Raw genomic sequence first — 23,006 nt, forward strand, 5'->3', positions numbered from 1 at the left:
CAGTAGTGCCTGTTTCTTGTGTCTCTAGTGGTAGAAAAATAAATTGTCTATTTTTGAGCCTTTCTACTCATAAAACATTTTTCTAATTTCTTTGAAATGTCCCAGATTTATTTTAGTGGTACATTTCAAAATAATTTTCACAACAGTGTTCTGAAAGTTCCTTTTTTAATGAAAATCTAAGTTTATGACTAGAAGAGAACCAGCACTCAGAATTAAGATGCTATATCATACGTGGATCTCCCATCTAATTGTGGTGATGTGAGTTCACATTATGGAAGTTATGAACACTATGATATTTTGCTGGTGATGTCGCTTTCCTACAGTGAGGAGTGAATAGAAGAATGCATGAAACTAAGGGAAAGAATATCCTTAACACGTGGCTTTCCTCTAGTGCTTTGAAGAAAACATTCTGGTCTGAACAGCTGATAATCAGACAAAAAATTTATTTTGAAGTGACATACCTGTATGCAGTCATTATTCCATAAAGGACATAAATAAACAGAAGGATGAACTTTGTCTCTCAAAGTCCCGTACATGTGCTGAAAATAATACATCAGAGTATTTTATGAGAAAATGGTCTACAGTTTTATGAGGCTGGGCATTTGATACTCACTTTGACTAGACAAAATCAAAACTTATAGCCAGGCTTTTAGAAACACCAGTAGATCTGAAGTAATTGAAAGCATCCACCCCTTGAATCACTGTGATGGGAGGGGAGTGTTTTCAGATCTCTCTTCTAATGGGGAAAATATTCCTGAAAAAGTCTTTCTGGTTGATGGAAAGAATGTCTACCGAAAAGAAGTTGAGTTAGTAGTTTAATGATTGAACAATATTAGTCTATTACAGTCAGTAAGGCATCTTGCTGTTCTGAGGTACTTCCCATTGATAGTCTTAACAAATTGATCTCACAGTTTTAAGTAATTTTTTGATTATTACTTTTAATTAAGTGCTGGTTTAATTGCTATCCATCAGAGGGACTGCACTCCTGAATGGCAATCCTGGACTAAAAATGGGTGATTCCTGAGAGCCGGCTGCATAACAGCAGCTGTTGACAGTGTCAAAGGAAAATGAATGAAGTTTTGTATTATTCATTTAAATTATTTTTAAATTTGATTGGTTTTAACAATAAAAAGTAAAATGTCTATGCAAATAAGTAATTATTTTTCTTTATGACACATTTGAAATACAGAATTTCTACACCTGTCCAGTGTGTCCAAGGAGGAGTATATTAGCCTTCATATTTGTGAGCAGCTTTTTATGTGTCTGAAGACTATTACAATGCTCATTCCCTTCCACTCTGTCTTTTCCTCTTGGGCCATGACTTACAAACCCCACCCTTGCTCTTCTCTACCAGATTCTCTCTGATCAGTGTATGCCTTTGCAACAGTCACTTGGAGCAGATTTCTGTGCTAACAAGTGCTGAATAGAGAAGTTGCTGCAGGTGTTGCAATGCTGCAATACAGCAAATGTTCAGCTCAGCTTCATTTAAAATATGGATTACCAGCATCCAAAAGATGAACTGCTATGAGACTACTCTGCAGCAAATGTTAGAAATGTGCATAACTGGACACAGCTGTATGCAACAAGTGGAATCAAAAGCTGATGGCATAGCACATGATGCTGGTGGCACAACACAAAATGCCACATTTTGCATGCTCCAGAATATCCCCTCCTGAGAGGCTCCATTGCAATGCCAGCAGCTGCCCGCCCTGGTGAGGAGTCAGAGGCAGCAGAAAATACAAATTTGCAAACGCAAATATTTTCAATTTGTCAGAAATAACTGTTTTATAGGAGAAAAGAAAATATAGTAAAAAGGGTGAACTGAGGACTTAAAAAGTCAGCATAGGACAGTGACAAAGATACTCCAGAGTATTTTTGAAAACAGGTTGACTGCAGGTCAGTTAAAACAGGCTCGCTCACACACACCGACTGGCCTTTATGCGAGTGACTTCAGACTTCAGCCGTGGGAGCAGGCAGCCTAAGTGAGGATGCGCTACCTACTTAGAAACACGTTTGGGGTTCCACACAGCACAGGAGGGCGACTTCCAAACAGCCCTGGGAACTCTCTCGGAGAAGTTCGCAGGGGCCGGTTTGTCCCGGAGGGAGCACCCGGTGGGCGGAGGGAGCGCGGAGCGCTGGCACACAGCGGATCCCGACCCGCCTGCAGGGGGTCCCGCAGTCCAGGGCCGTGCCGGTGCCGTGCCGGTGCCGTGCCGGTGCCGTGCCGGGTGGGGCGGGGCGGGGGGCGGCTCAGCCCCGTGACGGCTCCGCCCGGCCCAGCCCGTGCAGCCCCCGCTCCCGCCTGCCCCTCGCAGCACATGACCCGCCATGGAGGGGCGCTGGCGCTGCCCAGAGGTTTGGAGCCGGGGGAGCGAGCGGAGGCTGCCGCCGAGGGGGCGGCGCAGCCGGGCGGCGGACAGGTGAGGCGGGGGCAGGTGAGGAGGGCGGGGGCAGGGGCGGGGGAGGGCCGGGCCGGCCGTGGGGAGCAGCCGTACCTCTTCGCCCGGTCCGCAGCGGCTGCCTCGGAAACGGGGGCCGAGGGGCGCGGGGCTTATCTCCGGCGGCAGCGGCCCCGGGCGAAGTGCGGGCGCGGGGCGGGAGGGGACGGGCCGGGCAGGGAAGCGGCGCAGTCCCCCGGGCTGCTGTCGGGGCGCTGCCCGGAGTCCCCGCTGAAGCCAGTGTTCCGTGTTGTGTCGTCCCGGTTGGTTTCCCGCACCCCGACCCAGCGGCTGGAGATGAGCGCTGAAGCGGAGGGGCCGTCGCGGGCGGATGGTGCCGGCGCGGACAGCACGAGGTGACGCCGCCTCAGGTACCGTGGCTCCTTCAGCATCCTCGGGGGTGCGGGCGGCGCTGGGCGTGCAACACCCCGCCTGACCTCCGCGTAGGTGGAGGCACCGCTCGGAGGCAGCGGGGGCGGTGAGGTGTCCCTGGGACGGTAGCCAGAACCAAGGGACACATTCCCAGCCTGGTCTGGCCGCCCCCCAGGCGGGGCAGTCTTCTCTGCAGCTTTGTTGTGTTTTTGATCCAGGAGAGTGTGGGCTGCTGCTGGCAGCTACAGGATGAAGTCGCCTCCCTGCTGCATGTCTCTTTCTTCCCAAGCATCCCTGGATGAACCAGGGAGTAGCATGTCCCTGGGTTCGCTGAACTCCAGTGTTTTCTCCAGTGAGGAAGAGCAGGGGCCCCTGCTCCAGAAGGTCATTCCCCCCTTGGACTGCTTTACTATCAATGTAGGAGGCAGCCGCTTTGTGATGTCCCAGCAAACTTTGTCTTGCTACCCTGACACCCGCCTTGGCAAACTGGCTGTAGTGGTCTCTGCTGCCCGGGATGTGGCCTCTGGCCTCCTTGAGCTTTGTGATGATGCCAACCTTGTGGAGAATGAATATTTCTTTGATCGGAGCTCACAGGCATTTCACTACATCCTGAATTACTACCAGACAGGGAGGCTGCATGTGATGGAGCAGCTTTGTGCACTCTCCTTCCTGCAAGAGATCCAATACTGGGGTTTGGATGAGCTCAGCATTGATTCCTGCTGCAGAGACCGGTGAGTTGTGGGAAGATGAGGTTTGTGGGATAGTGGGCTGCGTAAGCTCAGCACTGACTTGCATTCAGGGACACGCAGATGAGAGACCCAGCAGCGAGGATAGGTGAGGTAGCAGTGCATTCAGAAAAGTGTGCTCAAAGCTGGATGAGTTCAGCCCCGAGTGCTGCTCTAGAGGTGAATGGGTGTCAAAAATGGGAGGAGATGTATTGGGGGAGGTCACAGATAACCTTTGCTGAGCAACAGGTTGGCAGGGAAGGTCAAGATAGTGAGACCCTAAAAGAAACAGGGTCTGGGTTGTCCTGTACTGGCTTCAGACTGGCCATGGAAGCTCAGATGTTTAAAGAGGACAATGCTGGAGATGAAAAAGGTTGTGAAAGGAGAGATACTCCTTCAGTCATTCACTTTGAGGTTATCAGAGTGATTGGATGTGGAGTCAGGCACGATGCTGGGAGGATTTGAATCCTCCCCACCCCACACTTTCATTTTGAAGGATTTCCAAATCCAAGCAGGAGAGGCAGAAGGGGGGGCTGGTCACCTGCCAGGCTGAGTGTGGGTGGCATGGCTCCAGCAGGAGCCATGAAAGGAAGCATCGCACATGGATGTAGCAGCTTACAGGGAGGGGGTAGCAATAGCGGGAACATGGCTCACTGGAGACAAATTGTAACAGGCAGTTTAGGAACGAGGTGGGTTTTGACTGAACCACCCCCAGGATGTTTCTGTTAATTCTATTTGTAGTTCATTTTAATTTTTTTCCACCATTTTTAATGGTACTGGTTTGGTTTTTTTGTGTTGAAGAAATGAATTTTCTAAAGAGTGTAAGTGCTATTTATCTAAAGTAGTTATGTCAAAATTACTGAAAAGAAACAAGCAATCTCACCTCAAAAGGATACCAGTTATCTTATGCTAGTGGGTTTAGTTCTGTAGCTGAGAGAGTTGGAGCCCAGTTTTCATCCCTTTCTTCCTTCCCTGAGAGGTGTAACTGAAAGCTCGTACTTCTCTGGTGTACTTTCAGTATGTTTTTGTTTCATGCAATTATTCTGTAAATATACTCTTGCTCTGAAAAATTATGTATTTGCAGACTGTAAATTTTGCTCAGCACAAATCCGTGTGCACTTTGTGTGAGGACCCATATATTTAAAAAAAAGAAAGATACCTTGCCATCTTAGTATGTATTGATCAAAACTTCATTTTCTGGCTTTTAATATGCCATCAGTTTTAGTATTGCAAATAAGCACCAATGTAATAAAAATGCAATATCATTAATCAAACTGAGGATCTGGGGATACCAGAATTGCTTACAAGAGTGCATGTTAGTCATGCAGCAGATTCTGCTGTAGTCAACATGATCCATATAAATAAAACGATATGAGAATAAAATTACTCTGCACATAGAAAGTGTCGCTGATGTGAAATGGGGGAATAGAAATATATCAGGTCAGTGGAAACATGCTGCAGGGTCTCAGTTAACAAAATCTTCAACCATATGCTTGATATTAGGGTTTTCTGAGTATGGTATACTTTAATGTGTATTAATGTGTGATGACTTGCATGGTAAAGGATGAAAAGCATATGCATATTAGTATTAAAAATCTTTTGGGGGGTGGTTCCTGGACAGGTACTTCAGGAGAAAGGAGCTGAGTGAAGCCTTAGACATCAAGAAAGATGCAGAAGAACTGGATGCCCAAGATGAAGAAGAGGACTTTTCTGGTACCCTCTGTCCCAATGTCAGACAGAAACTTTGGGAAGTTTTGGAAAAGCCTGGCTCCTCTGCAGCAGCCAGGACTTTTGGCACTTTGTCCATGGTTTTTGTTGTTGTGTCCATTGCCAACATGGCTTTGATTTCAGTAGAGCTAAGCTGGCTGGCACCACCACTACTGGATGCCCTCGAGTACCTGTGCATTGCCTGGTTCACAGTGGAGTTTGTTCTGAGGTTCCTGTGTGCACGAGATCGGTGTCGCTTCCTGAGGAGTGTGGCAAACATTATAGACCTCCTTGCTATTCTGCCATTCTACATCACCCTGCTGGTGGAGAGCCTGTGTGGTGGTGAGAGCTCCCAAGAACTGGAGAACGTGGGACGTATTGTCCAAGTGCTGAGACTGCTCAGAGCCCTGCGGATGTTGAAGCTGGGAAGGCATTCGACAGGTACTTTTGGCCATAGCAGTGGTACTTCTTAGTTTTGCTGCCTGCAACAGTAGTCCCTGGGCACAATCCTCCGTTTTGTGTGGATTTCTGCCAAAGCTTTGAAAAATTAGATGCCAATAATAAATCATGGTCTCTGTCCTGCAATATTAGCCTGTTCTGAAGGTGGTGATGATCATTCTTAAAATGCACCCAGTGTACCCTTCCAGGATTCCAACCATGAAGCAGGAATTGGTTGATGCCTGTCCATTTGTTTTGAAAGCCATCTCTGTGAATTGGCCCCAATTCAGCAGGAGTTACAGTGTGCTCACAACAGCAGAATGTGTCTCTATTTTTGTTCTCAATGAGTAGCTTTGATGCTACTAAGCGTAATCATAGGGGTTTGGGAGGTATCTTAAACTTGTTCTCAACCCTAGATTATTCCTATACTGATGCATAATTATCCCTTAGAAAGCAGTTGAGAGGAAGCTTATAATGGTTTGATCTGGCAGTGTGTTAGTTTTGCTTCATTATAAGTTTTGCAGGGTTTGGTAGAAGGTTTTTGAAAGAAAGGCTTATACCCACTTTGAAGGTAGCACTAATGTGAATGCATTCCTCTCGAACTGTATTTTGAAAATAAAAAAAAATATTTAATCTCATCAAGGCACTTTTGTGCTGACTAACAAAATAGTCACCCAAAAGTATGTTGATTCTAGTTATAAAGTTTCTGGTTTATTGCATTTTACTGTTACAGAATGAATGTGTGAAATTCAGTTCTATGACTCTTTCTATCAGTTTGAAACCAGATGTTTGAGCTGCTTGTATAACTGTAAACTTCAAGTACATTAACTTTCATGGATGGCCAAAACACTTGGTCCTATTTATTCTTAAAGTCATTATTCAGTATTGCCACAGTCTGTGTCACAGTGTTAAGTGCCTTTAATAATTCCATATTAGCTAGAAGTGAATTAATCATATAAAAATCTAGTATCCTAATCTGGAGGTGTGCTGGAACCAAAATATTCGTTCTTTTTACAGGGACCAAAATACCAGTTTCAAAGTACAAAACGCAACATATATATCTGTTTAAACTACTCAGAGCAGTGTTACCATCACTGTGCTTGCTTCTTTGGTAGTTCAGTTGCTGCCCATTTAGGTCCAGAATGCTAAATCAGATCTGTATAATTTAAATGTAGAAACTCACTGTTTTGATCTTCTGTCAGAGGAAATGCTGCTACTAAGATGAAATAAATAATAAATGTGCTAATAAATCAAAATAGAAACACTTGCAGATATGAAGTCCAGTTTCTGACCCGTAGAGGTATGTTGCAGAAGAGAGCTTTGTTCATGTGCTTCTAAATACATCCTTAACCACAAGTCCTAATATAAGATGAACCCCATAAGTATGATACATAGAGACCATCCTCCTTGCACAGCTCTAGGCAGATAAATCTCAGTGTTCAGGGGTGGTGCTTGCAACTCTTCTGCTCTCTTGCCTCGGATCAGGCAGCTTAAAGCTGCCTCACAATGAAGCTTCTCTCTAACTCCTGGCTTCTCAGACCTGACAAAGCTTCATGCACTGCTCAGTTGTTTTGTATGGCAAGAGGAGTGCAGGGTCAGAAGTTGTAGGCAGCAATTCTTCTTTCACCGAGTGGAGGTGTTCACAGTCACAAGGAGAACATCTCTGTAGTGCTGTGCAGAACCATAACAAAGCTGAGATCACAACTGCAGCCTGGCCCTGCTGTCAGAGGAAAAAAAACATATCAGTTCTTTTCTTCACTTTCAAAAAAGGGTAACTGAACCCTTTCTGTGAGAAAAGAACAGAAAAAGAAATTAAAAAAGTAATTTCTGCCCCTTCGGAAGCTGAAGCCAGCTCACAGGAGGAATGTGATACCTAGGAACACCTGGTCTAGACTGATGTGAGTAATTATGCAAAGTGGTATACTTCATCAAGGAACCACTGAGAAATCAGTAGTACCTCTATTCCTTAAATATATAGCTAGAGGGTGAGACTACTCTTCCAAGATATCAAAATTATGGATTTTAGTCCCTTCAAGAATAGATGAGAATGAACCTGCATTTATCTTGTTCTCTGATGCTCCTCAGCTGCTGTCTTCTTCCTGGGGCCTTGTTTTCTCTGAAGTTTTGCTGGTCCTCCTCTGGGAAGCACTTACAGAGGGACTTCTTGAGAAGTAGGATGTGAGCATCTTGTGATGGCAATGGGCATATGTTTGAGAAAAGACAGTAACATATTTCCGGCTGTCATGCCGCTGGAGACATGAAAAAGTGAAACTTCAGCACTTTTAGTGCTAAAAATTTAGGATTATTTAAACACTGTGTAAATTGAAGCTCCTGAATATCATCTTGTAGTGTCAAGTCTTTTGGGGCAATAAAGAGATGGAACTTGACCTGAATGGCAGAAATGCTTCCCCTTCCTACTCCTGGGGCTGCTTGCCAGCCTCACGCCAACTCTGTTACAGCACCTTAGCACCTTGCAAGCATGAGTAACCAAGCTGTCACATCTCCTGGCAAGGAGTTCTCATGGGAAGCCGTAAGACTTGCTGAGGTGACTGTGCTGGAACAGCCCTAGTTTGACCATGTGCTAGAGCTCATAGACATTTTAAAAAGTTACAAAATAATGTAGTAGAATACTTTATACATGTGATTATATACCAACTGATTCTCACTTAGAATGAGATGTGGAGTCCAGTAACTTGTCCGATTCATAGATTTGTCTAAAAATGTCTCCTGACTTCATCTAAAGACATGAAGAACTATATCATAATTTCAGGTGAGGATAATGGAACTAAGAATAGTAAGAATAAAAAAATCAGACTCCTGAACAAATAGAGTAATTAACCATAGGAAAAGTATTTTACTGAAGGTGTCATCAATGTGATATGAAGAGTCAACAGTCACTGTTCTGTTCCTCCTTATTTTAATCTCGTTTATGTGAGAGATGCATTTTTTCTAGCTATAGTATTTTCAAGATCCATCATAAGGTACAAACTCTAGCTTTATAGTATTAATTTATGCTTTGAAAACAAGTGCTACAGGGATAATTTTAAATCGGAGTACCTTCTTCCTAGCTCACCTGAAAGGACTTACTACCTTGTTCAGTAGGAAGTTTTACAGGGAATTGTATCATACTAATTTCCTTGGAAGATGAGAATTTGATCTGGGTCCTTGCAGTTATCTCACAGAGCTTTTGCACTGCTGATATTAGTGTTTCCAAAATATGGAGGTATTCATAATAAGAGAGAAAATATTTCACTGATGTATCTTATTCCCCTTGTGTTACAGATTTAATCTATATCATTGCAATAAACATTCTAACTAACAGATCATAGTTACAGAAATATAAAACTTTGATATGGGCAAGTTCTTAACTGGAGTTGTTAGCAGATAGCATTGAAAAAAACTAACAAAACATTTCCTACAAACTGTAGTGTGTACTTCCATTTTTGGCTGTACATAAACGAAAGCTTTAAAACCCACTATACCTGCAGGGGAAAAGAAAGAGCCAAAAGCAAGACATTTAACATCTTGTAGTTTGAGCCTGTGGAAGGAAAAGCAAATAAAATTGCTTATAACACTAGTGCATGTGAAGTCTGCAAGTAGAGGCAGAGCTCCAGTAAGCTATTTTGCAAACACTAGCTTAGTGATAAGTTTACCCCATGAAGGGTAATTCATAAAGAATGTGTTTTTTAATTTATTAGAGAAAACATAGCACATTTTTAAAGAACAGTATTAAAAACCAATCCAAAATCACTTGTGATTCAAAAGATAATTTCAGTCTCCCGTGTGTCTCAGCTGAATTGGTACCTTGTTATCTTCCTTCATTGTTTACATGTGTAACATTTATCCATTGCACTATTTTGGGATTTACTTTCCTGCTTGCTTTGTCAGGCACTGTAGCCTTGGATCAGCAGCTTTGAAAGGAATGTAGGGGGTTATGGAAAGTGGTCAGCTGCACGTGAACTCCCTGTGCAGCTCACAGGCAGTAGGACTGATGCAGTACATCAGTGAATTAATGGGATTACAAACTTGCATTGGGAGGCTTTGCCATCTCCAGTTTGGCAAAGTGCGGCTGTTGCTGGAAAACTGTATTTTTTTTTTGATGTGCACAGATACAAGATGATAGTTTTTTGGGGGGAAAAAGGGGTCGAAGAGAGTCTACGACAACTATAAAAGGATTGGAAACAGTCCCTAACAAAAAAAAAAGTTACTGAGTGAGCTGGACTGGGCTCTAAGCACACACCTGGTACCACAAATTTGGTAGCTGAGGGCTGCTTGGTCCAAGAGAAAAATAGGACAATGGCTGGAAAACAGAGACTTGGTACATTCAGCCTCAAACTGTGAAGCAGGTTCTTTTAGTGTGCTTTTAAATAGTTATTTAGATAACATTACAAACCATGCTAGATCTTCTCTTATAGCCAATTACTAAATCAAGATAGGTTAATTTGTCTAAATTACATGTGTACATGGTTCAAATGATAAGTAATGAGGAGAATTTATATGCTCTGTATTAAGGAAATAGAGATTATGTCTGAAGTTCAGTCTAAGATTATGATCTATTTCTTTAAATCCCTTTTTCCCAGTAGTGTTGAGAACAGCACCTCTTTTTTAGCCTATGGGCAGTGCCCAACTAGACCAGAAGAAGGGTTTGTGGGAGATATGGTGGTCAGAGGCCGTCTTGGGTATAGTGACCATGAAACAATAAACTTTTTGATTCTTGGTGAAGTGAGGAAGGAGCTCAACAAAACCACTGCCTTGGATTTCTGGAGGGCAGACTTTGGCCTGTTCAGGACACTGGTTCAGAGAGCCCCTTGGGAAACAGCCCGTAAAAACATAGAGGTGAAGGACAGCTGGACATATTTAAGAAAGAAATCTTAGAGGTGCAGGAGCAGGCCATCCCTATGTGCCTACAGACAAGCCAGTGGGAAAGAAGACCAGCCTGTCTGGACAAGGAGCTTTTGCTGAAACTCAGAAGAAAAGAGAGTTTATGACCTTTGGAAGGAGGGGCAGAACTCAGGAAGAGCACAAGGATTACATTAGGTCATGCAGAGAAAAAATTAGAGAAGCGAAAGTGCAACTAGAACTCAATCTGGCCATCACTGTGAAAGGTAATAAAAAGTGTTTTTATAAATGCATTAACAACAAAAGAAGGGCCAAGGAAAATTTCCATCCTTTATTGAATGTAGGGGGATCATTATCAAGGATGATGAAAAGGCTGAGGTACTTAATCCCTTCTTTATCTCAGTCTGTAACAGAGAGACCGGTTATCCTCATGGCAACCAGGCCCCTGAGCTGGTAGACAGGGAGAGGGAGCAGAATCCAAGTCTATGGGTCCAGATGGGATTCATCCTAGGATTATGAGGGAGCTGGCAGAAGATGTCACTAAGTTGGAAGGGAGTGTTGATCTGCTTCAAGGTAGGAGGGCTCTGAAGTGGGATATGGACAGGCTGGATCAATGGGCTGAGGCCAGTGGTATGAGTTTCATTAAGATAAAGTGGTGGGTCCTGCACTTGGGTCACAACAATCCCATGCAGTACTGCAGGCTGGGGGAAGAGTGGCTGGAAAGCTGCCTGGTGGAAGAGGATCTGGGGCAGCTGATCAACAGGAAGCTGAACATGAGCCAGAAGTGTGCTCAGGTGGCCGAGAAGGCCAATGGCATCCTGGCCTGTATAGAGTGGCCAGCAGGTCTAGGAAAGCTGTCATCATCGTGTACTCAGTACTGGTGAGGCTACACCTCAAGTACTGTGTCCAGTTCTTGGTCCCTCACTACAAGAAAGACATTGAGGTGCTGGAGCAAGTCCAGAGAAGGATAACAGAGCTGGTAAAGGGTCTAGAGAGTAAGTGATATGAGGAGCGGCTGAGGAAGCTGGCATTGTTTCTCCTGGAGAAAAAGAGGTTCAAGGGGGACCTTATTGTTCTCTACAACTACCTGAAAGGAGGTTGTAGCGAGGTGGGGGTCAGCCTTCCCTCCCATGCAACAAGTGACAGGGCAAGAGGAAATGGCCTCAGGCTGTACCAGGAGAGGTTCAGGTTGGACATCAGGAAGAATTTCTTCACAGAAGGGGTGGTTAAGCATTGGAACAGGCTGCCCAGGGAGGTGGTAGAGTCACCATCCCTGCAAGTGTTCATGAAACAACTGGATGTGGCACTTAGTGCTATGATCTAGCTGAAAGGTGGTGTTCAGTTACAGATTGGAGTAGATGATCTTGGAGGTCTTTTCCAACCTTATTGCTTTTGTGACTGTCAAAACATGTTCACTAGCAGTTGAAGAAAAACATAAAGCAGTCAGCTTTTAGATAAGAGATGTTTTGCAAAGCTGTGATGACAGCTACATGAATCAACCTACTGACAGCCTTTCTTGTCTTTCAGGTTTGCGCTCTCTTGGGATGACTATCGCTCAGTGCTATGAAGAGGTTGGCCTTCTGCTGCTTTTCCTCTCTGTAGGAATCTCTATATTTTCCACTGTGGAGTACTTTGTTGAGCAAGGTGTGCCGGGCACCACTTTCACAAGCGTACCTGGTGCTTGGTGGTGGGCAACAACTTCCATGACAACAGTTGGTTATGGTGACATTAGACCAGACACTACCATTGGTAAGGTAGTAGCCTTTATGTGTATTCTATCAGGAATACTGGTTTTGGCTTTGCCAATAGCTATAATAAATGACCGTTTTTCTGCCTGTTATTTTACACTGAAGATAAAAGAAGCTGCTCTTCGGCAGCGCGAGGCTTTAAAGAAACTCATGAAGAACTCATCCAGCGATTCAAATATCAATGTCAATTTGCGAGACGTGTATGCACGCAGTGTCATGGACATGTTGCGGTTAAAAAGCAGAGAGAGAGCAAGTACAAGGAGCAGTGGTGCAGATGATTTTTGGTTTTGAAGTTATTTAACCTTGTATAGCACATAGACCAATTCAAAAATGTAGTATTAAGTGTCTCCTTTTTTATTATTCGCCACATAGTGTATTTGCTTTTCCAGGTGGAGTTTTACTTACTTGGATGTACTGAAATAACAATTATATACAAAAGGTAGAATTCATAACATGAAATCTCTCAATGAGCTCTAAAACCTGCTCTCAGAACTGGATTGTGGTGGGTGAATTGGGAAATAATAGATCCTTGAAAGTAAAACAATGATGCAATGATTTGTCCATTCTTATATCCCTGCTAATGTATAGTAATAAAGTCTTGATGAAAATTGCCACAGTGTTTTGAATTTTAAACATCTAGGTTTTGTAATTGCACTGGGAGAACAAAAGTCAAAGTCGTTCAGGAAGACTGAAAGGGGAAATCCAAGAAAGTGAAATGTTGAATAAATTTAGGATGACATTTCTATAAGAAGCTTAATTTTGATCTCTTTTCTTACACCGATCTTCTACTCCATTTGCATGAAAAAAAGGTTATTAGACCAGAGCAGTGTGGCAGGGAGTTAGGGGATTGGAGTGCATGGGTTTGAAATTTTCTCATTTGAAGAGAAGCAAGTGGCTACCAGATACATAAGGGGTATCAGGAGACAGGTGAAAATATTAAGCAGATGCAAGATCTGTAGCAAAGTACAAAATAGTCATGAAATAAGTGCCATACTATAGAGCATCATCTGTATTTGCTTCAGAAGTTGCAGGAGCTAATACAGCCTTTGCAATACACAAGTAATTTACAAACTTAATTTGAACTATACCTTCTTTATGTGTTTTGATTTCCATGACTTATTTGTGTAGCTAAACAGTTTTTGTGCTCAAGTAAAGTTACCATTGGATAGCAGAAGAAACAGAAATTGTAAAAGATAAAAAGCTACTCATTTCTCTGTCTCCCATTAAAATCAGTAGGTATTCCAAGTGGGTCTGATTTTTTAAAAGTTAATCATCTTCACCGACCCGTTATTAGAAAAATACTTCAATAAAGTCTTTTGTTCCAAAGGAAAAATGAGTACTTGTTGGACTGAACGCTTACTCTAATGCAGTACGCAAAGTAAAAAAGTTATACAACCAAAGGTATTTTCAGTCCAGTTTCCCACCATTTACCTCTACTGTGGCCCAAGACCATTCTTAGTAAACAAAGCTTTTCTTTAATATAATTTCACTGTTCTAGACTATGACATTGCCATAGAATGCATATAACTCAACTAGTAGGTTAAATAAATAAAGTCACAGACCTCTCCCATGTCCCATTTCTTTGGGCAATATAAATAATAAAAACATATCTATTAACCGTGGATTATTTAACTTTATGTATTTATGTACATAGAAGGCTTAAACTGCCTTCAAGAATGTATGAATGGGTGAAATAGCCTGCTTTTAATAAACATTGAATAATACTTGTTTTGAAACAAGTGTGTTTTTCTGTCATTCCTTATAAATTGTGGTGTAAATATAATACAGCAAGAAAGATGTTGAAGGGCACCTTGATGCAGACTTTTGGCATGAAACTTTTTCTGATTTATCAGCTGGCATCAGTCAGCATTTGGATTTAGGACCAATGCAGCACATACAGCTGTCATCAGGGTCAGAAGGAAGCCAAGGAAAACACTGGACACCAAAAGAGGGTGTCTTGCTCCACCAGAAATTGCCTAAGTGTGAAAATTTGTAGATCATGGTCTTTGTTAAACAGAGAGCCAACTGTGTTATCACACTGTTCCCCTCTCTCCAAATATTCTGAATCCATCGTAAAACTCCCAGTGATGTCCAGGAGACAAAATTAATTCTGCAGGGGAAGGTCTGATGCAGCCCACTCTAGGTTATTATTTCATAGCTCCTTGGAGCAGGAAGTCTCTCAGGCTGCACAAATTGTACAGGCTGTTTCTCATTCAAAAGTCATTCTAATTATAGAGAATTAGGAAGAAGCTTTCATTGTGGGATGGCTGTTTTGTAATGTCTTTTGTGCTCTCTTGTACAGCATCTGATCTGTGTTTGAGAAAGGAAATGCAGTTAGATAGCTGATTTATTCTCTTCAGGGAAAGGCTGCTTTATTGCATCCTGTGCTTTTTATGAAAGACTCAAAAGAATGAGAGAAATGTTCTGGGGTGTATTAGTTGATTCACTCCTTTTACCAGCTCTGGAGATAAAGTTTCCTAGAAATGCCCATGAAGAAACGTGGCTCAGACTTTATCCAGTAGCTGCTTTGGCTTCTATTTTCAGACCTCTTGATTTAAAATTCAGTCTCCTAAGCAGTGTTTGTCAATCATGTTGTTTATACAGCAAGGTTATCTATCACATTATGGGCTGAGACTAGCAAATCATTTTACGGAGGAAGGCCAGTTCTGCTTTCAGCTCTTACAGACAGAAGGACCAGAGCATTCGTACTGAGAAACACACAGTACAGGACATCACAACTCTAAAACATGAAGCTGCACCATGTACTTGATACCACAGATTTGGGAAATAGCTCAGACACCACTAAGGCACCAAATAAAGAATGTTACTGAACTATCTTTAGAATATCACACTAAAGATAAGAAGCTACCTCTTGTCCTCTCATCTGTTCTACCATTTCCATCCCTCCACAGACTTGGCAGAAAGGATCAGTAACATTGGCTAAAAATTCAGCATTTTAACTCAAAACACCAAGTATTTTCACAAGCTGACATCAAGGGTGTAGCTGCAGCACATACAAAGAAAGCCTGCATTAACCTCGCTTCCCTAGTACAGGAAGCAGTAGTAGTGAAAATCACAGAATCGTAGAATCACAAAGCAGTTTGAGTTGGAAGGGACCTTAAAGATCATGTAGCTCCAACCACCTTGCCATAGGCAGAGACATCTTCCACTTAAGTAGGTTGCTCCAAGCCCCATCCAACCTGGCCTTGACACTTCCACGGAGAGGACATCCACAACTTCTCCAGGTGTGTGCGTTGACACGAGCAGGCAGCTGGGACAACCACAGACTTGCAGCTAGAGTGCAAAGAGTAAATTTATTCCTGTTATGTTGCTAACCAGGGGATCCTGGAAGCAACACCTGGGCAAAGGCACACAAGCAGAGATGCAGGCACCGTTAAACTTGGTCCATGTTAGATGATCACTGGCCTGCTGTTCACACAGGCTTATCAAGTGTTTCCCAGCTGCAAGGTCCCTTGATCAAATTACAGTCCTCCTTGCCATTTTAACCCATACCTTCCAACACTGGGCAACCTCACCACCCTCATAGTAAAGAATTTCTTCCTAAAATCTAATCTAAACCAACCCTCTTTCAATTTAAAGCCGTTCCCTCTTGTCCTGCCACTACATTCTCATGTAAAAAGTTCCTCTCCAGCCTTCTTGTAGTGGCATAGACTACAATGTGGACAAACAGCCTGAAAAATCTTGCATACTTGTTTATAGATGCTTAAGGACAGATTTTCATTTGGGCCAGTGTGGTTCAAATCCACTAGAACTTTTCAAACATCACTAAAATTTTTCTTTGTCATTTTTACTTTGAAGAAAGCCAGCAGCCTCTGGGTCTCATCAGGCAGAGCACTGCCAGGAGGTCAAGGGAGGTGGTCTTGCCCCTCTGCTCAGCCCGATGACACTGATCTGGGTGATATGTCCAGTACTGAGCTCCCCAACACAAGAAAACAGGGACAGGCTACTGGTGGTAGTCCAGCAAAATATTGGAGGACCAGGTTGCAAAAATCAGCATGTCAGGGAACCCCTATGTCCAGGAGAGTTGGGTGTGCTGGTAGCCTCTGTGGCTGTTTTAGAAAAGTATTTAAAAATTCATGTTTGTTAATATTTTACATGTGTAAAATATTAGCAAAAATGTGATTTACCTATTGTATTGTACTGATATTGATCCTGAATGCATACTTCACTAATCACTTTAATTATGTGTTGTTAGTAAGTTAATAAAACACTTCAATCTTGATTTGATATAAACTGTGTAAGCTGAGTAATTTTTCCTCCAGACAGTTTTCCTGGTCAACTCTGAGCTTGTGGGACTGCCACATGGCAAATATGTTTGAGCACAAAAGGGAGCAAAATGGAAAGGAGAAAGTTAAGAGGTCTTTTATAAAATAATTTATTTTTGTTTTCCAACATAGCAAAGTATTCTCATCGTGTTATAATTATTTTGATAATGAATGATATGTTTTTCTCATTTGCTACAGTACTGTCCTCTCAAAACTCCATTGAAGTATCCATGCACAAACACAGCTCTACCAGAACATACTCTGTTGAGATGCTCACCATCTAAACCACACTAGAGCAGCCGTTGCTGATGTCTCCAGTACACAGTTGTCTGTGCTCTCACCACACAACCTCACTGCAGAAAGAGTAGAGCAGTGCAGGCTGTAGTCATACCTCTGATTGCAGACAGGGGCCTTCAGGACTCTGGGCTCTTGTAAGATCACCAAAGAGTAAGGCTGGAGTTAATTATGTCTCTAGGACCGAAATGCATTTTTCAATTACAACCTCTTGTCAATCGGGGGGGGGGGGAGGGGTTGAGAGTTTTAATGAGTCCTGCAATTATAATGGCTTTTCCTTTTATTTAAACACAAATACTAAAAACCACATACATCTCCAGACAACAGCAGAGCTGCCACACGCTCACTGCTCATAACAGTTTGATGAGACATTTAAGTTTGGTGCAAATAGTGAGTTTGACCTGATAAGCAGTCAGTAACTGAAGTCATCCCTTAATAAAATGGATTTTAATTAAAGACTAAGCTGAAGAATTCAGTTATAACTAACTTTGTTGTTGTTTGTTATATATGAAATAGAATATTTTCTGACAAAACTGTGACCCTGATGTATAGGGCTGGTGTTTCTGCTTTGCAGACATCGGGAACCCCTTTAGCTGGGGTGGGGATAAGGAAGGAATCCCATCTATGTCATAAAAGCATTCCCAGTCTTTCTTATACCCCCAAGAAGCTTCCAGTGAGATGAATTTACAGCATATCAAAGAACCCAGAACAGCCTGAAGTTAGGTTGGGTCTTATAAGAATTCATAAAAACAAGCACAGTGAATTGACTTGTCCTAAACACATTTTTTTCAAGACAGCCAAAAAAACCAGCAATTGGCTTGAAAATAGTTAAAAGATAACTAATGATTTCACTCTTTACAGCTGGCTCTGTGTTACAGATTTCTGAATTGTAACTCTCAGCCCGATGTATGAAATGTGTTATGAAATCTGAACATATTGAATTATGGAAAAATATTCCGAGGTGAATATGTCTTTGCTTAAGAACTTCAGTGAAGCAACATTCATAAACTCATAGCTCTTTTGTCCTGGACTAGCAACATCACTACAGCCTTTAGAACATGATGTCAGGAACTGCCAGAGTTACACGCTCCATGGGTTCACTCCATATCTTTTGCGATGTGTGTTAGATGCTGCAGTGATAAAAGCTATTACTACTGTGGCCCTGAACAGACAGATTAAGCCATTATTAATTCTGAATATATGAGAAGAAAAATAATGAAGGTAGAACAGGAAAGAGAAAATTAATTTAAATTTAAATTAATTTTAATTTAAAATAAGAAGTTGACATTCTTCAGCTGAGATTTACCAGTGTCTTTTTGTGACTGACCCTGTGTGTGTTAGTCCTCATATCTTCTCATAAGAAATGGAGAACACATGGTTCAGTGCAGAGGAAGAAATTCTTTTCATCTCATTAACTGACATTCATCATAGGTCCATACCACAAATTAGATCACATACTAGTAATTCATACCTCATTCTACCATTCACCCTTGTATATAAGACACACCTCTGCCCTGAATCATGTGTAAGTACATGCCTCATATTTGCATTGCTCTTCTGTAGATCAGCATCAAGAAATAAACACAAAGTTAAAGGAATAAGATTGGATTGAATCAATTTGCAGTTGTTGCTATTTGTTATTTCTGCTCTCAGTTTTCATTTAATCCTCCCATCTTCTCTTCCTGGGTGGAATTGCCAAAAAAAAACAGATGGAAGAATTGCCAATCACAGTCTTTCACTGTTAAAATGTAGACAAACCTAGTCCACAAACCTGTGTTCTGTTTTCCTATATTAGAAACAAAATCCAAGTCAAAAGGAATGACTGTGGTGTTTCTTCCCCAGACAAAAGATGGCATTGATTAGGAACAAACAGGACCAGTTTTCCAAATTATTGGAAGCTGTATGCTTACACTTGGCCAAAACTGACCTGTCATATAACACAGCTATCTATCACTAGGAAACTAGACCTGAGTAACAAATAAAGAAGGAATACATTCTGAGAAAATACCTCTCCCCTGAGTTTAGACAGTTCATAGATTTTGTACCACAAACACACCCAAGAGACACAATCCCATTGTGCAAATGTTACACTAAGTCAAAACACAGCTCTTTCTTAAAGACCCTTCCATCCAAATGTGTAGCACAAACCCAAACCCTGTATTCAAACTGAGAGTGTAAAGGAGCAGAGCTTGTCCAAAAACCCTTTATAGGGATTTATTGTATGAATAATGGGACATGTGCCCCATGGCAAGTCTACTGATGTAATGGAATTACACCAGCATGAATTTGGCCAACTTCCCAGCCAACACCCTCTTATAAGAGGCTTTGTTGTATGAAGACTGGAGACCAAAACCAACATCCAGATTATGGCCTGTGTTATGCAGACTCCCTCCTTCCATATGGAGATGAATCCAGTTTCCTTGTGCCAAGCATCACTATGGAATTACTGGCAGGCTGAGCTAACAAAATGCCACTGGCCAGCACTACAACACTGCATTATGCTGCAGATGCTCTCATCAGCTGTCCAGCAGACGTGACAATACACAAGCCAAAAAAGAAAAGAAAAAGAAAAAAAAAGGCAAAGGCAAAGGGGAAGCTCTTGTGTTCACCTATCAGCAAGATTTCAGTCTAGTTCAGAGCTAGTGCATTTTATTATCAATTATTTAATGTACTTAAGAGTTCAACACTAGAGTAAGCAAAATATTCAATGCAAAATTGATGGGTGTAATTTATTCAGTAACTTTCTGTATCAAGAACGTCACTTTGCAATGACACTTCAGTAACCATTGCTTACATTCCCTATCACATACATCATCACAAACTTCAGGCCTGTCTCCAGCTGGTGGGTAGAGACAGTTTTGCTTATTCATGGTAGGCTTCCGTTCACATTATCCTTTCAGTTTCTGAAGATCAAGCGTGCTTTTCTTGCCTGTGTTTTCACATCTCAGATCAGAGCTACATTTGCCAGGGAGACATGTTCCTTCAGAGGATTCATGCCAGAATAATGTAGTCTGTGATGCAGGCACTAGTAATATGAGTTATTAAGCAGGAGAACAGGATACAGGTGCAATAATAGGAGAGAAAGTCACAAGTGCCTGTTTCAGAAGCAGAAGATGCTATATGGAATGCAGTAAGCCACAGCTTTTGTACATGACATCCTGCAACCCAAGTCCAGTCCATGAGATAAAACCAAGTGGTCATTAAGTAAGCCCAGTCAAATGCAGCCCCACAAGTCATGTACGCAGAGAAGGAGCTGCTCTGCACATCCTCAGCTCCCTCTCTAGCTTGCCTATTCTTCATTTTTCCCAGCCAGCCCCCCAAAACTGTGGAACAGTCCCCATTAGGTTACCTGCACCTGGGACGATGTATTCAATGCCACTGAACTAGCCCAGGGAGCAAATATTCTTGAATTCTAATGTGTTAAGTGATAAAACATTATTTGCACATTCAATTCTAGAATTGCAATGTATTTTTTCTATTTTCCAGATGGTTTCATTCCTTCACCTAACCTTCCCCTGAAGAGGTGTCCAATTAGCAAGGTAAAAAATAATCTGTTGATTAAAGGGAAGATTTTAGCAAAGTCATTTAGGAATCTCAGTAAGGCAAGCAAGATGAAAATACATTATAGTTGGCTATAATTAAATATATAATTTTTTTTAATAATAATTATAAAAAATAATTAAAGGAGAAAATAAAATCTTATGAAGACTCAAGGGTAGTTTAAGCCTGGGCTAAGAAAGACAAAAGTCAGAAACTATAGAAGAGGTAAGTCCCAAATAGGAAATCCAGGTTCAGGAACTAAATGTTTCCAACTATGCAGCATATGGCAACTCCCAAGCAAGCTACTAACTGTTTTGAATTTCACTTCATTGTGTACTCTGGGCAAGGATTAGAAATTTACTCGTGTCAGAGTCTGGTTTACCAGTTTAGGTGTGTAAACTCAAACACTTAAAAATTTTGATAGACTGGACAAGATCTGGTTTTGAGTGAGGGAAATAGCACTGTAGCTGGGTGTATGCTTACCTTCCAGAAGCTGAATAGTTATGAATCCTTTACACTTTAAAAAAATCTTTTATTTCCTTTCTGGAATAAGAAGATCTAAAACATTTGTTTAAAATGCAAAACATCTGAATGCACATGCCAGGTTCACCTCCTCCATTCCCACTCCAGCACACGTAAAACAGGCTCTTTTCCAGGGAAAGGCTCCTGAAAAACATTTTAGAAAGAATATTTTAAGTTTGGTTTTGCACATTGGGACAAATTTCATACCAGGGCAAAAGCTAAGTGGTAAGTTTGCTTCAAATATCTGAGAAGTGTTGGTATCTGCCACACAGTCGCAGCATTATGATAAGGGGATGAGAGAAAAAGAAAACAAATAGTCATGTCAGTGAATCAGCTGGTTGTTTCTGACATGAGTTTAGCACAGTGCAATCCAGACAGAAAAGACAGGGAAACCACAAAGGAGTGGCAATTAGATTTCGCTATCAGTTCCATTCCTCAGCTCCAGAAACCAACTTAAGGGTAGTAATTGTAGCACATGAAAAGCATCCCCCATACTTATTTGAGCTATATAAAAAATGACAGGCATATTCCTGTCCTTCCAAGGAGGAGGCATGGCCAGCACTGGTGCTCAGAATGTCTTTGGAGGAGCAGCACTTAACTGCTGCAAGTGGCCTCAATCCATGGGTTACACTGGCTAGCAGGATGCCTAGCAGGAAGGTTTATATCCCTTCTAGAAGCTGCAGAGAGGTTTGAGAGCTGACACCCAGAGCTGAGACAGTGAGACAGTGATAGGATGCTGCTGGATCTCAGTTTCTGATTCAACAAGTGTGTTGACACTTCTTGATATTTTTGGAGTCACAACAAATCATGGCTTAAGAAGAGGGCTCCAGGTTTGCAGCTTGTAGAAGGCCCTCTCATACAGCATCTCTGGGGCCTGTAGCAGAGACAACTCTCCAGCTTCCGTCTGTGCAGCTGTGAGTAAGAAGCAGACATGCCAGTGACCATCTGATTGAGCTGACTCCCTTCCCTTCCCTCTTCTGTAATTTGGAATCAATTTTTCTCCTATACACGGAAAGGCAATGCTGGAGACTTTCTATAAGTCTATTCCTATTCTGTTGGGCTGTGTGCTCAGAAAAGCATAGAGTATTTTGTAAACAAGCAATTAAAGGCTGCTTGAAAACCACTTCTGCTGGAAGGATTCAGTCCCAATTGCAGTATTCATATGGTTTTATCACCACAGCAACCAAGACTGTACACAATACTGGTGGTCATGGACAGCACACCAGTACTTGGTTTCACGATTAGAAACAAAAGCTTTGTCAGTCTGTATTTCTTTCCTGCCATTGCAGGCTTCCTGATTGAAATGCCATTTGGAGGGCTTTGCTCTGGATTGTAAGTATATTAGTCTTTGTCTTACATAAGATCTCAGAAGGAGGTTAAGCTGCAAAGCTTCACCAGGTCGTCTGGTTAGGATTTGACATGTTATTCATGTGCTTCTAATACACACCTGCCAGCACAGTGACAACATATTTATTAACACACATGGGTCCTGTTCCTTCTGAAATAAGACAAAACTATCATTTAATTCTGGTACCTACAGAGTGGGATGAGTCTTTTGAGTTCCTCATGAATGGCATCTAGGGAATTCTGCAAACCCCATATTAAATAATGCTCTACAGAAATATTTAACTCACCTGCAACCTGAAAACTATATAAATCTAAAGATATGATCTTTGTAGAGCAAGACAACTAAATCCAGGATAATACCCACAATCTGTGCTTACAAAGGGTTATTTTGGATTGACTCCTGCAGTGTGTTGATATGCCTGAGGCAGCTACACAGTACTGATGAAAAAGCCTGAAAAAGGTGAGGTTCTAATCTGCTGCCTTAAAACTCACAACAGAACTCCCAGAATGGGTGAGCAGTATTAGAGCCAGGAGTGAGAGACATCTAACTTGACCCTAGATTAGTACAGTGTAAAAAACCTTGCACTGACACAGATCATCTTAATGACTCTTTGCAGTGATTTAGCTAAAATAGGATGTCTAAAACATAATTGTTTGTTACTCTCTATTAGCTGAAGGGACCTTTAGAGTGACTAGCCCCAGTTTAGACACTTTAGACACTTAGATTTTGAACTCAAAGTTATGGAGAGA

The 23,006-nt window shown here is 41.9% G+C and overlaps 1 protein-coding gene across 2 annotated transcripts; it reads left to right on the top strand.

Moving 5' to 3' along the window:
- The first annotated feature begins 2,252 nt into the window (after positions 1-2,252).
- On the top strand, positions 2,253-14,003 carry KCNV1 (potassium voltage-gated channel modifier subfamily V member 1). 2 transcript variants are annotated; one of them, XM_039382659.1, is made up of 5 exons: positions 2,253-2,435; positions 2,727-2,809; positions 3,029-3,541; positions 5,157-5,683; positions 12,047-14,003. In XM_039382659.1, the coding sequence occupies exons 3-5, from the start codon at positions 3,060-3,062 to the stop codon at positions 12,556-12,558; spliced, it is 1,521 nt and encodes a 506-aa protein (XP_039238593.1). In that variant the 5' UTR covers positions 2,253-2,435; positions 2,727-2,809; positions 3,029-3,059; the 3' UTR covers positions 12,559-14,003. The 2 variants fall into 2 exon arrangements, with proteins under 2 accessions (XP_039238593.1, XP_027599083.1); XM_027743282.2 differs by having other exon boundaries at positions 2,253-2,420.
- The last annotated feature ends 9,003 nt before the right edge of the window (positions 14,004-23,006 follow it).

Source organism: Pipra filicauda, unplaced genomic scaffold (genome assembly GCF_003945595.2).
Source record: "Pipra filicauda isolate LSUMZ 115617 unplaced genomic scaffold, ASM394559v2 scaffold279_size1008630_pilon, whole genome shotgun sequence".
Classification (NCBI taxonomy): domain Eukaryota; kingdom Metazoa; phylum Chordata; class Aves; order Passeriformes; family Pipridae; genus Pipra; species Pipra filicauda.

Excerpts from the sequence above, each read along its gene's own strand:
- KCNV1 (XM_039382659.1), top strand. The coding sequence starts at position 3,060 with ATGAAGTCGCCTCCCTGCTGCATGTCTCTTTCTTCCCAAGCATCCCTG. Across the intron at positions 3,542-5,156 it reads GATTCCTGCTGCAGAGACCG|GTACTTCAGGAGAAAGGAGC; the intron begins GTGAGTTGTGGG and ends GTTCCTGGACAG. Across the intron at positions 5,684-12,046 it reads GCTGGGAAGGCATTCGACAG|GTTTGCGCTCTCTTGGGATG; the intron begins GTACTTTTGGCC and ends CTTGTCTTTCAG.